At 37.5% G+C, this 18,770-nt stretch overlaps 1 protein-coding gene across 40 annotated transcripts in view; it reads left to right on the top strand.

The window, feature by feature from the left end:
* LOC109398458 (calcium-activated potassium channel slowpoke) overlaps positions 1-18,770 on the top strand; it is a gene marked incomplete at its 3' end in the record, with an annotated part of 197,830 nt that overhangs the window by 41,178 nt on the left and 137,882 nt on the right. For all 40 annotated transcript variants that reach the window (XM_062846869.1, XM_062846866.1, XM_062846868.1 and 37 more), the window contains 3 exon segments: positions 10,049-10,207; positions 10,300-10,411; positions 10,477-10,628. In XM_062846869.1, coding sequence (XP_062702853.1) covers positions 10,049-10,207; positions 10,300-10,411; positions 10,477-10,628 — 423 coding nt within the window.

Here is an 18,770-nt window from a genome sequence, read left to right as displayed (position 1 = left end):
TGCAATATTTGATGTGATCTTTCAGATAATGTTTTAATTCAGTCTGGCCCCTCTGACCCATTGTCACCCTCAACGACGGTAATTTACAATACATTTTTTGATTGGTATTAAATATTGCAGATTACACCCCAAATAGGACTATCACATTATTTTTGATACGCCTAAACTGCCGTGAATCGCAAGTCAGTCCCATCTGCATTTTGGGCAAAAATGAGTTAATGACCGTTTTCGAGCTTTCTTCGGATGATCTTTCAGCTGCGTGCATAAAAATATATAGTTTGTTCAGTAAAATTGAAAAACAACACCAAGTCAGATTGTCCCATAATGAAATGTAATTGCAAGTCAGTCCCATTACGAACTTGTGTGCCCTCCAGTACAAGACCTAACACTATTTTAGCTAGTTTTACATTTTTCACTGTTATGTTTTAACGTTTGAAACAATATGTGAAAGTTTCATGATGATCGCAGAAGTTTTCAATTCATAGCAATTTTTTAGAGTTTCGTATAGAAATCGAATTTGAAAACTTCAGAGGCCATTTTCTCAATGCCTATTTTTACATATGAGACTGACTTGCGATTCACGGCAGTAAAAGTGTGATAAAAGTGCATATTTGTCTCGGGGATCGTCTCGACGCGACGTCTTCGGTGCACTTATTCCTTGATTTTTTTTTTCTTATCTGTATTAACGAGCTTTTTAGCCCTGGACAAGTTCATCTCGAGACCTACGCTTTACTTCCCTGCCGAAGGAAGAACTCACATTGTGACTATCACGCCGAGGACCTGGGATCGAATCCCACGCCCGACAAACTCGCAAAATGTGAGTTCTACCTTCGGAAGGGCAGTAAAGCGTGGGTCCCTAGATGAACTAGCCTAGGGCTAAAAATCTCGTTAATACAGATAAAAGAAAAACCCACATTGTGAGTTTGTCGGGAGTGGGATTCGTTCCCAGGTCGATTTTCTTTTTGGCTAGTTCTTGCGTCGAAAAGTGGTCGGTTGTTAACGGCGGTTTGTGTATTGATCCATTGTCAAATCATATCACCAACCATAGGTGACTCCCGGACTGACAATGTACCTTACCCTACTAACAAAAAAAATCCTTCCTGAGACAAACGTGGAGATGCAGCGATTCGCGGTCTTTATAACAACGTTTGGCTTACTAACATTCCCTTCCATCCTCGATGACCGTAAGGACGTGGCCGGCGCCGTTATTGACCTTATTAAAGTTGAGAGCTCTCGACCTGTGTACATTGAGAATAGTAAGCTAGTCCCAAGCCCTATTCATTGGTTCCTTGTGCAATTTCGATTGCTCTGGTCAATCACGGAGTAGCAACTACGAATTGTGCGGTCATCTATGCTCATGCTCATGCTCAGTGGGATTCGTTCCCAGGTCCTCGGCGTGATAGTCACGTGCTTGAACCACCACACTAGCTCCATATATATTTTTTTTTATAATTTGTTTTGTATTTACAACCCAATTTTCATAACGATGTTCTATTCTATTCCATTCTAGTGCTTGCACAGCCAGTATTGAAAAGCATCCTGGATATATCAAAAATACTTCAGATATTTTCTTGACAGCATTAATATTTGCAGCATATCAGAGATGATATGACACAAACATTAAAATGTCTAATGAGTTGGAAGGTAATTCAAAAACTTAAGGCAATTAGGTTATCAACCTAAGAATAACATGATTGACAAACCTTTTTGATTTGTATGAAGGAAGAAACGGGGACAACCGTACCAACCGTTTCGTTTTAGGGGAATAATGTTTTGACATGAAATCGTTGAGAGTGGTGCTGCTAAGAAGGTTAATGCACACTCCGTTATAGTTGGTGACTCTTCTCCTGGGATGGGACAAAGGCATTTCTTCATGTGCCCTGGTTTCAAAGCCTAGGATTAAGCGCCATTACTCGCTCTCTGAAACGAGAAAAAAAAAGATAATAGTCTCTTCCCCGAATGTACAGAAAAATAAATCCATATAAAAAGCACTTACAAATAGAAAATTACTACAAATAGGGTAGCGAACCACTTGGGCTGCGGCTGGTATTTTGGGCTCTCTTCGCTATAACTCAGTCAATTGTAAACCAATTGACTTGAAATTTTGTACACGGCTAGATACTATACGTATCTCATCGCGTTCTAAAAATTGTGTCAATTGGTTCAGAATTGGCTGAGTTATAGCAGAAAAGTTCCCAAAATAGGACCCCTACCGAGATGGGTCCACTTCCCTACGCCATTCTTTAAAAAAATAAAAATAAATAAATAAATAAATGATAATTTCAAAATGTAAAAAAAAACGCATTATTTCAAAAACCGTCGGTAAAAAAACGCGTTATTTCAAAAAAAAAAAACATCGTAAAAAAGTCAAGTCATGGTAGATGTGGTCCTGATTATATCACGCGTGTTTTTGAAAAAAAACGGAATATTTTGCATGAGTCGTTAGTTTAGATGTTAATTGATAAATTTACCCATTAATTGGCTAAAAAATAAGACAGATCAAAAGTGATTTTTTGTTGCGCTGTGTAGCAGGCCTGGCCTCTTTTATGTTTGTAGTACATCTTCGATGTGCTGCAAGTATTGATAACGACAAGAAATGTAATAGAATTTGATCAGTTTCCAGGATTCTATCAGTGAATGGCCGTGTATGTGTAGATTTAAAACGATGTTATATGAGCTTGGGAGAAACTTCAAAGCCAAGAACCTTAGAAGAATAATTGCGCTTGGCTGAGATTATGATAAAATCAGTAAGAAAAATGCAATGCTATGAACTTACAGTCATTACATAGCAAATCGAAATAATGCAACTCCAAATATCATGACACTTGATAGGTTTGTGGTTTACGAAAATAATTAGTCCCATTTTTTTTTCTATTTTTTTCCAAGAAATCAATGTTTTAAAAATAAAATTTGCTCCCGATCATAAAATTGGTCACTCTAATGATGTAATAAAAAAACCTATGGATGTCAGGGAAACTCAGAGGGTTTTTGAGATAGTTTCAGGATAGATTTTAAGGCTTTTCCAGGGGTTTTGGAGGGGTTTAGGGAATTTCAATGGAAGTTTCAGAGGGGTTACAAGGCGTTTTACTGCGTTTCAGGGGGTTTCTAGGGTACTTTGGGTTTGTTTTCAGAAGTTTCGGGAAGCTATTGAGGGAGTTTCATGGATGTTTTAGGGGTATTTTGGAAGGGTTTAGAGAAATTTCTGCACAATTCGAATCGGAGGGACTTTCGGAGATTTCAGGTGAGTTTCAGGAATTTTGGGTAGGTCTCGGTGGGGTTTAGAGGGGTTTTGAAGCGTTTCAAGGGGTTTCAGGTGGTTTCACGATTTTTTAGAGGTTTCTGAGGGTTTCTGAAAGGGTTTGTTACGGGTATAAATATTTGTTACAATTATAAGACAGAATAATTGTTAAATGTGTTATAAATTTTATATTCGTGCGTTCTTTGTGTTACATGTTTCATTTTATGTTGTAAATATTCCCCGAGTTTAATGCACATTTATTGGGTTCTGACAAAATATGAAATGCAATCCAATATTGATTGCCAAATTTCAGGCTATTTCGGGCAGCGACTAGAGTACTAGAGATGTAAGCCTTTCCCTGCCACGGACTTCAAGTTGTTGAGCTCAAGTATCGAACCCTGAAACGGGATACCCGATCAGGATTAGTTTTCCTAGACAAAACCAAGCTATGAACACAGCGACAAATGCTGTGAACTAAAAGGCTAACTGCCAACTAAAATACAATTCCAGGATGACTGATGATGAAACCTCGTCATCCTGTGATCGGAAGAAGTAATCCATCTAGATAACAGGGCACATTTATGTTATGTGATGTTCTGCGTCAATTCGTGATGTTCCTAATTTGTGCATTTGTAAGCTTCTATGTGTATCGTGAAGTGTTAATACTTTGTAATAATTAATTTCTTTTATTTTTGTAACATGGCGCCCAACTCAAAACCCCGTGTATACAAATGCTAGCTAGTTGGAACGATTATAACTTCAGTCTTAAGGCCATTTTATTTTTGTGGACAGTTAACCTCCACAAAAGTAAAGTTTAGTTGAAGTAAGATTCGTTACGTGATTTGGAAAGCAGTTTGGCTTTCGGGTAACATTTTATGTTTTGAGTTGAGGTGTGTTCTGAGGACTTGTTAGTCCTGTTCACCGCTACGTTTCTGGAAAGCATTGTGGCTTTCGGGTAGCACAACTCGTTTTGGTTTTGTTTTGAGTTTAGTTTAAGTTATTTATCTTTATCGTAGTGTTAAGTATATGGCCTTAACACTATTGTTATGAAGGATATGAAGCATATGGGAGCTGAATTTTTCGTGAATCGGTGAACGATTTACGAAAAATTCTTGCTTAAACGTTGGATTGTGTTACGGGTATAAATATGTGTTACATTAATAAGGCAGAATAATTGGTTAATATGTTCAAAGTTCAATATTCGTGCGTTCTTTGCGTAACATGTTGAATTTGTAAATACTCCCCTTGTAGTAATTACCATTCATAGGGTTCTGGTAGAATACAGGCCCATGGAGTGCGCAATCTTATTTCGATTGCCAACATTCAGGCCATTTCGGTGCCGCGATAAGTACTAGAGATGAAAACCTTTCCCTGGCACAGACTTCAAGTTGTAGAACTCTAGTTAAGAACCCCGAATCGAGGTGCCCGATTAGGATTAGTTCTCCTAGACAAAACCAAGCTATGAGCACAGCTACAAATGCTGTGAACTAAAAGGCGAACTGCCAACAAAAATACAATTGCAGGATGACTGACGGACCCAAATCAATAAATGAAACCTCGTCATCCTGTGATCGGAAGATGTTATCTATCAGGATAACAGGGCACATTTATGTTCTGTGTTGTCTTGCGTCAACTTGTGATGTCTCTTATTTGTGCATTTATAAGGTTCTATATGTCGTGAAGTGTTAACACTTTGTAATAATTAATTTCTTTTATTTTTGTAACAGGTTTCAGGAGAAGTTTGTTGAACTTTTATGCATGAGCGTTTTGTAATGATTTTAAATCCTAAATGAAAAGCAGGTACCGGGGTATTTTGCCGAATTCCATTTGGTCGAAAGCCGCTTGGCCTTACCCCATTTGCCCAAAACGATCATTTGGCGGAACATCGTTTGGCAGAACGCCATTTGGCCAAACAATGAATGGTGAACTTCAGTGATCATGCCGCTTCTCTACATATCCGTATGCCTCGCAAAAACAACGTAGTATTAAGGAAAAACTCTGATAAAATATTGGCGGGTTCAGCGCCTATCATTAAAAGAAGGGAAAATTTGTAATGATCATTGGCAGCTAGAATGTGAAAAAGTTCCTCTACTGTTGATCATAATTTGGCCAAACGACCCATTCGACCAGATGGCATTCGGACAAATGGCCGGGCACCTTAAATAAAATAATATGGAAATCAAATAGCATTGTAAATGTAGTTATGGAAACTGTAAAAGTGTAAAGGACTCAGGGTGGTCCCTCAAACGGGAATCGCTAACAACCGGGAAAACCGGGAAAATACCGGAAATTTGCTTAAAACAGGAACCTTCCTTGGTATTGAAAGTCCAACTAGGATTTCTGGGAAAAAATATTTGGGAGTTCTGACAATATGTTCACCTTTCTAAGAATGGCTTTCTGTAGGAGTCATTCTAGGTATTTCATTAGTATTCTGTCAACGAACCCAACAGTGAACAATCAGTAGCAAGTATTCCTCAAAAAAATATTCCAGAGATTTCACAAACAACTTTTAAATCTCAGATTACCTTCACAAATTGCTTCAAAATATTTTTCCAAAAATCCTCCAGAGGTTCCCCAGGGATTGCTAAACAGTTTTATCCCACAAATTCATTTGGCATTTCCATAAGAAATTTCTACCATAATTTTAGTAGGATTATTAGACCGATGCAAATATTATTTTTCTTTTATGTCCGAGACCTCTAATCGAGTACGAGGGGAGGGGGGACAAAAATAAATAAAACATAAAAAAATTGAAATTATTACTAACTATTGAAAAAAATATTTATTATCATTGAATTTTTGAACATTTTAAGCAGAATACCCTCTTTGAATAAGTGTAATAAGTTTTGTATCTTTTAATTTCGTCCTCTATTGCTTATTCTTTGACAGATACGCGTTTTTCGACTACCACTATAGTGACTGAGGAAGACTACTAGTGCACTAGTAGTCTTCCTCAGTTTCAGTTATCCATTTGTTCAGAAATTCAACTCAGAAAAGTGAGAAAATTGAAAATAGTACTGTCACTGTTCCTATTTTACCACATAAATCAGTTTTCTATAAAACCGGGAAAAAATGTTTAAGAACGTGAAAAACCGGAAAATAATCGGGAATTTATTTTAGCAAGTTGAGTTGCTACCCAAGGATATCCTTTCAGTTTTGGTGATAATGTGATAACTTCGATATCGGTGGTCGGTATGCCAGCAAAGCTTAATTCGTATCCAACTAACAGTTAGATATGTACAGGGTGTCGACTACCTGGAAAAACCTGGAAAGTCAGGGAATGTCAGGGAATTTATTTTTGGACCTGGAAAATCAGGGAAAGTCAGGGAATTTTGTTGATGGTCAGGGATTTTTTTCACGATAATCATAAAACGATGTATTCGAGTTATGGAATCATGTAACACATTCAATAGTTGCAATTACAATGTCATTTTTACTTTGTACTCTTTACTCTATAGCAAGCATTGACGCATCCTCTCTTAGCACTTGAGAAGATCACGAGCTACCTGGGCCTTCCTGTATACTTTGCTTCAAGCAAGAAGTGACTATTGGTGGTCTAAAAATACCAACTGTGAAATACCTATCATACATATTTGCAGTTTACAGCCATCTGCATTCATAATACGACTTTACCGAGCTACCTAATGACTGGCAGTAAACAAAACACGACCGGCATTTCACATTTGCCACGAACCACCTCTTTTCTATGACCCACCAGATCGACATTTGCACAGCGTGGTTGGTGTAGAGGCACTGAGTAAATAGCTCCGCGTTACGACCGCGTGGAGTTGCTAGGATCGTGGGAATTGTAAAAAAAAAACCAACTGCCCAGAATGAGGAAAAGTCCGGGAAAACAATCAAGTAGGTAGCAGATGTTTATTAGGAGGAGCGGACTCATTTCGACAAAGTGTGTAGTGAAGCACCCCGGTAACGACGACGCCACACACCGGCAGTAGCGGTTGTAAATGTGATTGTTTGAATGACCGCACTCAACCGCTCGCTAGGAGCGGGCCGGCCCCAAATGTTTATAGATAAGTGTGTTATGTATGTTAGGGGAAGTGGTGTGCTGTGGGGATGCGTCTCTGGTGAAACGTGCCAATGGCCCCCTTGAGCTCGGTCGCCCGGATGGTTGGATGATCCTACATATTGCATTCCGGTGGCAGTTGTTTACACAGCGCTGTGACTTTATGGGGGTCTAGGCAATTGGAGACTGTGCTGATTGATTTTTGATGATTTGTTTACAAATACTCGAGCGTTTATTGTACCTTGGTCGTGGATTGTTGGAAGTGATCGTGTGATGATGATGAATTTTAAATCTTCTTGGAGCATTACAAAGCTATTGGATTTAAGTAGATATTCGACGTGCTCGCTACATCATCGCTGCGTATCATATTCAATATATTCATCGATCTTGTTGTTAAAGTGTTAAAAGTCCCTGGGAATTCGTGCACCGAGCATACTGTATACAATCAGAAAGATCTTAATCCCCCCACGCGAAGTCGTCAAACTCTTAATTTTCTGCTTGCAATAATGCTACTAGACGGGCTTGCTGGTCTAGTGCCTACCGTTTCTTATTCGTATTCGAGGTACAATTCCCAGATCCGTCCTGCTACTTATTTTCCTACTTTGTATCTTTGTATATATACTTTTTTGCAATTTCTCATCTTAATAGGCTGTTTTATCTCACGCAAATCTGACAGGAAAAGGCCTACTTTCCCACACCAAATTAACAGTGCTGTAATGGTTCATTACAGCACTGATTTGCGTTGCGTAATGAACCATTACAGCACTGTTTTCAGTTTTGGTCAACTTCATGATGCTTTCTGGATGCAGTTTTCAAAAATTGTGACAACTGCACAGTATAACCTATTATGATCAGATTTTCTTAAACATTGGAAATGAACATCAGTGTGCAGTTCGATGGAAAAGTTTTGTTGAAAACTATCCTCAAGGGTTATTTATGAAATTGCAAAAAACGTTGTACGCAACTCGGTGCAGAACTCGATTTTTCCAGCACTCGTAATTATCCAACTCGGCAAGCCTCGTTGGATAAATGTACAACTCGTGCTGTAAAAATCGTCATTCTGCACCTTGTTGCGTAAACTACTATTTCTCTCTTCTCTATAATTGCAAATTATGTATAGATATTTATGCGTTCATAGCTATCGTTTGAACTAGAAACTGATTTGATATTGCGCTTATCTTTTAACTTTATAGCACAGCGTCAATCTGTCATATCATGCCTACAAACCAGCGAACAGCCTATGTTCTTGAATTTACAAACATTTCACTATTTCAGTTTAAATTGAATCCTGTTATCCAAAGGATAGACCATAATAGCGAGAAAATCAAACTAATCTTTGTTGATATAAACTGATAAACCCTCAAAATAATCAACCCTTAGAACATCAAAATTCCACTTAAATGAATGTGAAGGTAAAGTTACAATATACAGTATCGGACAATAAAAATGCACCAAAGCCGTTTTCCCATACAAACTAGTCAACTTTAGATTGCCATATCTTACTTATTTCTCAACCGATTGTTTTCAGTTTTTCTGTGACGAACTACAAAACATTTCAATTTTTAAAAACTATTGAAAAAGTTCGGTGATAGCTATTGATACAAAAGTTACAGATAGGATGAATTTTGACAATAAAAATGCACCAAGACAAAATATTTTAAAACAAAAAATGCTGAAGTCAAATCATGTTGGTCTCTTCAGCACCAACGGGGCTTCGTGGCCGTGCGGTTAGCGGCGTCAGCCGTCTAGGCGTTTCGTAAGCCTCGGAGTGCGGGTTCGATTCCCGCTCCAGTCGGGGAAAACTTTTCGTCAAACGGAAAATTCTCCATTGGGCCACTGGGTGTTATGTGTGTTGTCCGTTGTCTAGTGTATGTAATGTTCAGTCTGTGCAGCCTCTGGCTGAAGACGGTATAGTGTCTTTAAAAAAAAAAAAAAAAAAAAAAATTACTCGCCATCACACAAGAAACATATTGGCCGAAGATACCATAATGATATGACGTGACCAGTTTTTGCTATAGCATTTTTTGTCTTGGTGCATTTTTATTGTCAAAATTCAACCTATCTGTAACTTTTGTATCAATAGTTAACACCGAACTGTTTCAATAGTTTTTAAAAATTGAAATGTTTTGTAGTTCGTCACAGAAAAACTGAAAACAATCGGTTGAGAAATAAGTAAGATATGGCAATCTAAAGTTGACTAGTTTGTATGGGAAAACGGCTTTGGTGCATTTTTATTGTCCGATACTGTAAGAGTGCTCTATTTATCAGCTGGCGCGAAGAGATCTCTTGGGGATCGTTCATAAACTACAATCTATTGATCATACTCTGTCATTCCTCGACGAAAATCTTGGTCATGATGGTTGTTGGCTGTGTCTGCTACCCAGCTTTAATATAAACTTATAAGCACAGACAAACAGACGTCTCACTCTACTCGCTTCCCATCGTTTCCGTTTTTAACAGATTATTCAAATATTCTGTAGTTCGCAAATCGCTCGCTCTTGGCGCTCGTATCGTTTTTGCTCCTGTTTGACGTTTGCGCACTAGCGCCATCTACTCAATGAGTTTGCGCACCACAGCATATTTAGCATTGGGCGATTATGTTTTCGTGACGATGATTTTTATCGCGTTTTGTATCAAGTAATACGTCTGTTTATCTGTGTTATAAGGTTTTTAACTGATAAGTTTTGTTTTGAAATTGACCGTAAATCGCTACCACAATCCAACTTTAAAAATTTTCATCGTCAACCCTTTTTCTAACATTTCATAATTGATCCTCTCCCACACAGGTTGTACTCGTATTCATCCTTAGCATCGCATCCCTCATCATCTACTTTATAGACGCGTCGAGCGAAGAAGTCGAACGATGTCAAAAGTGGAGCGACAACGTCACCCAGCAAATTGATCTAGCATTCAACATATTTTTTATGGTTTACTTTTTTATACGAGTAAGTTCAGTCCGATGGCGCCGGTGAGCCATTCGGTTGAGCAATTATCTAAATTGGTTTCTCGTTTCTTCTTCTTCTCTTCTCTTTTGCAGTTTATAGCAGCGTCCGATAAGCTTTGGTTTATGTTAGAGATGTACAGTTTTGTAGATTATTTTACGATACCCCCGTCCTTTGTGTCAATATATTTAGATCGGACATGGATCGGTAAGTGACGAACAATATACATTTCTAAATTGGTTGTCCTGATACGAAATCTGCTTTCGTTTTAGGTCTACGTTTCCTACGAGCGCTACGTCTTATGACTGTCCCGGATATATTACAATATTTGAATATACTTAAAACATCTAGTTCAATACGTTTGGCACAATTAGTATCAATTTTTATATCAGTGTGGTTAACAGCTGCTGGAATTATTCATTTGGTGAGTATCGCCCTCCGTGTAGTGCATTTCTGGCTAAGAAAAATCGAAACTCGAAAATTTGTAAAAAAAAAAACGACCATAGAGCCCCTGTCCAAATTAGAAACATAGAAAAGCTAGGTGTCCCAGTCCCCTCGAATTGTATTCGAACCCCCAAAAAAAAAGAAACTTGAAATCAGAACAAACCGTCACGTCAGAGAGTCAGTAGAATTCCAACGCTGAAATGCCAATCACTAAGACGGCATAGTGCCCCGCTCATTATGCCGTAGAATTATGCCAAGCGCCTTGAAAGCTGTCTTTAAGCATATACCAGCCAGTGTTTGGTTGGTAGAATATGATGTAATACCATGTGCTCACCGTGTCTCTGTAAGTAAGCAAGCTCTGATTGAACCATTATGCTAAATTTTAGCATAAATCCCTCCCTTTCTCCGGGGGATGCGCTGCCACAGTAGCGCATCTCTCCGTTGAACTCGACAAAATGCCAGCAGTGTAGCAATCACTCTCAGTACGCGATTGTGCTGAATTTTAGCATAATTTCATGGGTTCAATCCATTTTCGACAACACATGTCACTGAATTATAAAGTAACGTGTTGGTGGTGAGTATCGTTCCCTATAACTACTACTACTACTTTTCGAATACTGGTAGCTGACTTTTTTTGATACAAAAGCGTACTTGTTTTGGCATCAGAACTTAATCACAAGGGCAACAGCTTATTAGAAGGCAAATTAGCTAAGGAAAAGTATTTTGATTAGTTCCCATTTGCAATCGAATTCGAACCCCTTCCGGTTTTTGTGTTTCCCTTGCTATGAGTTGTACCTTCGTTATCACCCATATCAAAATTCCCAAACGATTGGCCATTGTGGAGGTATTATTTTGATTTGCTTTTGACGCTGATTAGAATTGTCATACGCAGGTTAAGCAGTATTGTTCTGAAAACGATCGCAATTTATCCTTTACCTAGACACATTCAACCGAAACCATCGATATACTTCTACGCTATTCGATAAGTTTGAACATCGCACCTCAATTTATTTCCGTAAACGCATTTTACCAAGTATTTTTGTTAGCTTTTACTTTCAAACACAGTTTCTAAGGACTTATGTTGGATTTTATTACAGCTGCATGAACTTGATATGCTTTGATCTTATCTTACTTTTCCATTCTCTTATTCTCAATCAGATATATTCAGTTTGAACATACATAGTATGTATATGGTTATCATGTGGTAAACACGATACAGAATGAAAAATCGGTATTCTATTAAAATGTTTCTATTATCACAACAGCAGTTATGGAAAGACGTCAATTTTCTTAAATAGTTTAAATAAAGCGGGAAAAATACTTGATTTAAGAGAATCACGTTCTGACTCTTATCGTTAGCCTTCCTGTCACGGTCGCCATGTTGTGTATGTGTGATTCATTTCGATCGCAATGGATCATGTACTGTTTGCTTCAGTATCTACTGGAATCCTATTCTGCCCATAATCAAATAGTTAACGTAGGCACCACAGCAATTTTCAACATGTTTTTCCTGGATAAACAACGAATAATGCTAATTTCAATAAATTTTAGAACTCAAATTGTTGTGTTCTAGAAAATGGTTGAAGATTGCCTAACTCGTCGAGTGCCTACTATTCTTATGGATACTAAATTGTCGCATGATCTAGCTTGAAATTTCGAAGATTACAAACGATTATAAAGAATCTATGTGAAATTATCCCATCTTGAAACAATCACCATCAGGGTCAGATCAGAGTCAAATCAAACAGTTTTTAATGTTTCGACCAATGCGGCGCAAACAAGGGTCTTCTAGAAAGTGTTTTGGGTACCTCAGGGGTAATAACAGAAGGAGCCACCAAAGATTTGGGACAGGAGAAATGCTCCAACTACAAGATCAAATCTGCTAAGAATCTTTGATAGAATACGTCGAATGTTCAAGAGGAAATGCTTCGTTCATCTATGGGATTTATGAGATTCAAAAAAATGTATGCATAGTTTACGGTTTGTACGAAAGGAATACATCAAGCAACTTGACATTAGTCTCTAGAACATGTTGCCACAATTTTGTACAAGGTATAGTTATCTTTTAATCAATTCATCAAAGACTATTACTGGACATGTTGAGAGACTAACCCGTAATTAACACCGAAAACCCTCTAAGTGATTTCGCAAACACAAAATAAGACGATGTAGCCAAGGATACTATAATAAATCTGCAAATATTCCTTGCAAGAGCATTTGCGGAGAGTATCAATAAATTTACCAGGTATTTCTCTAGGGGTTCACCCAGAATGATAGATAGATAGATAGATAAATATAGATATTTCAGAAAATACTTAAAAATAATCCCCCAGTCACGGATCCATGCATCTACAGAAGTATATATCTTGTATGAGAGTCGTCAGAGCTGTTTAAGGAGTTCGATGGTAAACGTAAAAGATCTCGCTAAAACTTTTCCTTGAATAATGCAAAGGATCTGCCAAGACTATGACAGAAACATATTAAGACTTTCGGCACGATGCCACCAGTGACTCCCAGATTGTCCAAATCCGCCAAGTTGTTCCTAAATATTTTGAAAATTAGATTTTTTTTATTTATACGTCAAAATACACTCAAATAAACTACTAAGGATCTCACAAAAGAGTTTAATACCCCAGAAGGACTCTGAACTTTCGCCAGTAATCCTTTGAAAATATCCTCACTAATCTCAGTAGCAGATCTTTCTGGAATTACTATGGTTTTGGCCAGTCTAAGAGAAATCATTTTTATAAAAATAATCAATAATCCTATGAAAACTACCAATGTGTCAAATGAATGGCTTCAATCTTTACTTTATAGGAAAAATTCAGAAATGAAGCTAATAGTTTATTTTTGCATTAAAAGTGGCACTGGCCAATATAGAAGCACTGTATCAGTTATGCCCATATTCTCAACTTTGATTTCTATTCTGGCCAATCACGTGTATTTCTTATGGGAGCACCCTGGCCAAAATAAGAGAGCTGATTTTTTAAGGAAAATTATTTTATTTCTATCATTTTTAATCAAAATGAGTTACTTTTGAAGTTTCACCTGAGGTTTCTCTCGAAATTTCTCCCGGGATTTCTCTCATAAGATACCATTCGGTGTTGGTCCTGGGTAGTCTCAGATTTTTTCCCTCAATTTATCCTAGACTTCCTCTTTAGATCTTTTCCGGGGTGTGTTTTGGAATTTCTCCAGGAACTTTTGCTCATACTTCTCATGGACTTCTTCCCGTTATTTTTAAGAGCTTTTACCAAGCTTCTCCTCGTAGTACCCCTATATGAAATAATGCCCAGATTCTGGGTGTTTCGTTTGGCATTTCTTTAATAATTTCGCCAGGAATTCTTGCAAGGACTTCCAGGACTTTCTCTCGAAATGTTCTCGGGATGGATAAAATTTTTTTGTTATGTTAATTCTTTGTAAGATACTATCGGAAAGAATTCAAATGCAATCTCGCTAGCACTTTTGCAAAGTCCTCTTGGAGAAATTCCGCAGAGGAACTTCGGAAAAAATCCTAAAAATCTAGGGCATGGGAAAAAATCTCGGAGTACTCCCGGAAGGAAATATTATGGAAATTAAAGCGAAACCTTGACAATCTCTTAGAGAAATCTCAAAAATCCCGAATGAACACCAAAAAACTCTGTGAAGAAAATTTATGGGAGCAAATACGTAAAAAATACGGTAGAAGTTCGGAAGCAATTGAAGGAAAAATTATGCATAGAATTTCGAGAGAAACTTTCAATGGAATTCTTAATTAAATCATTGAAAAGGTTCTTGAGAAATACCCATCGGTATAGCCAAAATAATCGGCCAAAACTATAGATATACTATCACAGTTTCCATTTTCCGTAGGATTTTAACCGAAATTTCAAAATTAATACACTGGACTAGACGTTCAGTTCAGACGATCCACGTTCAGTTTCAAAACTGTGAAAATAATTTAACGGTCATATGGTCTGTGAAATTATTGATTGGACTCCAGAATGTTTTTTCCTGATTTTTTAGAGTGTTGTGGATATCATTTCTTTATTGAAGAAATTTTTGGTGGAAATGTTAATGTAATTTCTTGCAGAAATGATGGCCAAATTTTGAACTAGAATTAACTCTTCAATCTAGCTAACATTTTTTTAATAAAAGCTATGTCCTTTATGTTGCAAGAAATCTGATAATTATGCATTTTGGAATTCTGCCGATACCAGAGGCTGATCCATTTCTTTCTGGTATTCGAACTGGTGTACGAACAGTTGCGAATCTTTTCGTATACAAGTTACGGTCGCCATGTCAGTATCAGTATCAGACATCAGCAAACTGTCTCCAAAGGGACGTTCTCCTCCATCTTGAGAGCCTGTTCCTTTATGATAAACCCATGCTTATTCATCATCTACCCGAGGGAGCAGGGAAAATAATAAGGGATGGAAAGGGAAATGAATAGCTAGGGGAATAGGATCGTTACCCTAGAAGAGTATATTATCGCGTATTCAAGCTTGCCGACTTATTCGTTCAAACAGCGCCCTGAAAAGTGCACTGTGAAACGAATAAGCGTAAAGAGAGCCTATAGTTCTTCACCAAAACAAGTTAAAAACCGCAGATTATCTTGAAGACTCATATTCTGCAGTCAGTTTCACTCAAGGATTTCCGTCCATAAACTACGTAGACTCTTCGGGGAAGGGATGTCTGTCCGAAGTCTACGGTTCATACACATTTCCAAAAATCGGTTTGGACAGAAGTCTACGATGGGAGAGGGGCGGATTCTGAGATGGCGCAGCGATGATAAAATGACCAGGTACCCATACAAGATGAATATCAAACGCGTATGAACAAATTTCTCTAACAATAACTGGATATTTCTGCAGTAGTGTGTACGAACAGTAGCGAATCCTTTCATACACAAGTCACGGTCGCCATGTAGTATCAGATATCAGTTGGCCGTCTACAAAGGGATGTTCTCCTCCACTTCAAAAGCCTGTGCCATCGCCATTAACCCAAGCTTATCCATCATCTACCCGAGGGATCAGGGAAAAGAATAAGAGATGAAGAGGGACAAAGGATAGCTAGGACAATAGGATCATTACACTAGAAGAGTACATTATCGCGTATTTAAGCTTGCCACACTTATTGGTTCAATCAGCACCCTGAAAAGATCACTGTAAAATGAATAAGCGTAAAGAGAGCCTATAGCTCTTTTTCAAAACGGGTTAACAACAGCAGAATACCTAGCTTGAAGATTCAGATTCTGAAGTCAGTTTCACTCAAGGGTTTCCTTCCATAAACTACGTAGACTCTTCAGGGAAGGGAGGTTTGTCCGATGTCTACGGTTCATACACATTTCAAAAAAATGGTATGGACAGAAGTCTACGATTGGGGATGGGCGGATTCTGAGGTCACGCTGCGATGATAAAATGACCAGGTACCCATACAAGATGAATAGCGTTTGATGAATGAATAAATTGCTCTAGTAATAACTGGAAATTTCTGCAGTAGTGTGTATGCACAGTTGCTAGTCTTTTCGTACACAAGTCACGGTCGCCATGTCAGTATCAGTATCAGACATCACTAGGCTGTCTCCAAAGGGACGTTCTCCTCCATTTCGAAAGCCTGTGCCTTTACCATGAACCCATGCTTATTCATCTTCTATCCGAGGGAGCAGGGAAAAGAATAAGGGATGGAAAGAGAAATGAATAGCTAAGGGAATAGGATCGTTACCCTAGAAGAGTACATTATCGCGTAGGTATTTAAGCTCGTCACATTTATTGGTTCGAACAGCACCCTTAAAAGAGCACCGTGAAACGAATAAACGTAAAGAGCGCCTTCTTCTTCTTCTTCTTTATGGCTCGACGTTCGCATTAGAACTTGGCCTGCCTCGCTTCAACTTAGTGTTGTTTGAGTACTTTCACAGTTATTAATTGAAGGGGTTTCTTTGCCTGCCATTGCATGAATTTGTATATTGTGTGGCAAGTACAATTATACACTATGCCCAGGGAGTCGAGAAAATTTTCCTGACCGGAACGGGAATCGAACTTGCCGTCTCCGGATTGGTGATCGATAGCTTTCACCATTAGGTTAACTTGAGACCCCTGACACAACTTAGTTTAAAAAATCATAACTCAAGAACGAATCATCGTAGAAACAAAGTAGTTTTTAGAAAATAAAAGCAGAAATAAAAAAAAAAAAATATGATCTGAAAAATGTTTCCCACAAAATTTTTCACAGTTGAGAAAATTCATAAAGAAAAGCCGGAAAAACTATGCCCGAACTCGTGGAAAGTTTTCGATAAAATATTCTTGAAAAGGTTACTTCTAAAGCTGTATTCGCTGAAATTTTTGGAATCCATTTTTTTTTTTTCGTTTTTGAGTTATTGCCAATTTTGTTGAAGCCATATGAGCATTTTTTTTGAAAAATCAGATCAAGAACGAAGCATCGTAGAAACAAAGTTTTTTTAGAAAATGAAAGCGATTTTTCTCAGAAACACAAAAAAATATGAAGTGGAAAATGTTTTCCACACAATTTTCCACAGTTGAGAAAATTCATAAAGAAAAGCCGGATAAACTATGCCCAAACTAGAGGAAAATTAAAAAAAAATATATATTTTTGAGAAGGTTGTTTCCCAAGCTTTGATCGCTGATTTTTTTTTTCATTCCTGAGTTACGGCCAATTTTGTTAAAAATGGCAAAATTGGCCGTAACTCAGGAAAGAAAAAAAGTGCATTCCAAAATTTTCAGCGATCAAAGTTTATTAAATCACACTCTCAAAAATATTTTTTTTGAAAATTTTCCGCGAATTTGCGCATAGTTTTTCCGGATTTTCTTTATGAATTTTCTAAAACTGTGGAAAATTTTGTGGAAAACTTTTTCCAGTTCATATTTTTTTTTTTTGATTTCTGAGAAAATTTGCTATCATTTTCTAAAAAATCTTCTACGATGTTTCGCTCTTGAGTTATGATTTTTCAAAGTAAGTAGTGTCAGTGGAAAACAAACAATTTCCATCTGAGTTTTCCGGGAAAATAGGTGACCCTGAATTTTTCTCTGTTCATATATCCATGAGCCCTGCCTGTGGAAAAAGTTTCATGAAAATGTGAGACCTTTCGGCCCAATTCGTACGATAATAAATAAAAATCACAAAAACTGAAATAAACAATGGTTTTACCATTTTTTTTTCTTGCAAATTTTAGTGAGAAACTACCGATTAACGTTTTCAGACTACTAATAGCACCACTATTGATACGTTTACCCTAACAAGATGAAAAATCAATATTTCCAAATTCTTTAAATATAGTCGATGCTCCTGATATTGTATCTGAATGATCGATATATTGTAATCCATTAAAGACATATTCAGAAATTGAGTTTCTGCCAGGTTTTCTCAAAATTGGACCTCTGTGCCCAGATATCTATGAAAACACGAAACACCCAAACATAACAATGAATAACTTTTCAGTGAATGCTTCACGGTATCGAGAACAACATAGTTAAGAAGCAGTATTGATGGAAAAGTTCATATTTAACTAGTTTCTTCGGGACCGCTGCTCATATGTAAAACCACTCATTGGTAGCTGAAAGGCAGTCCTCAAAGTTCCTAGGTTCGAATTTGGTATGCCCGGCCAATTCTGAACAGTTTTCGTATACAAGTTCTGTCACGGTCGCCATGTAGTATAAATGTGATTTATTTTGAACGTAATGGAACGGGTCGGTGCTACAGTGCCAAATGTTTTTTTTTTTGAATCCAATAAACGCTTCTGGTCGAATCCTATCCTATGTTCGAACTAGGACAGTTTTGAACTGTTTTCGTATGCAAGTCCTGTCACGGTCGCCATGTAGTGTATATGCAGAAAAGCAGTTTTACCGTAATGTAAACATACTGCAAGAAAAGTTTCATTATGCAAGTGCTCATGACCATGACATACAAAAGGAAGTTGTTAATATTATCCGCAAATAAAGTTTAACAGTAAGAACGACTGGTCAATAAATCAACTACCAGTAGGTATCGCATTCGGAGATCCATCTTCCAGAGCTATTTGTAACATTTTCCGGAACGAAACAAATATGTTCTACTGTGTTAAAATATTGAAATCATGTTATTGGGAGAAGTGACACAACGAAGTACGAGACTATCAATTTTTGAACTGTCA

This window comes from Aedes albopictus, chromosome 1 (assembly GCF_035046485.1).
Source record: "Aedes albopictus strain Foshan chromosome 1, AalbF5, whole genome shotgun sequence".
Taxonomy (NCBI): Eukaryota; Metazoa; Arthropoda; class Insecta; order Diptera; family Culicidae; genus Aedes; species Aedes albopictus.
This window is presented reverse-complemented; position numbering and strand designations above follow the sequence as displayed.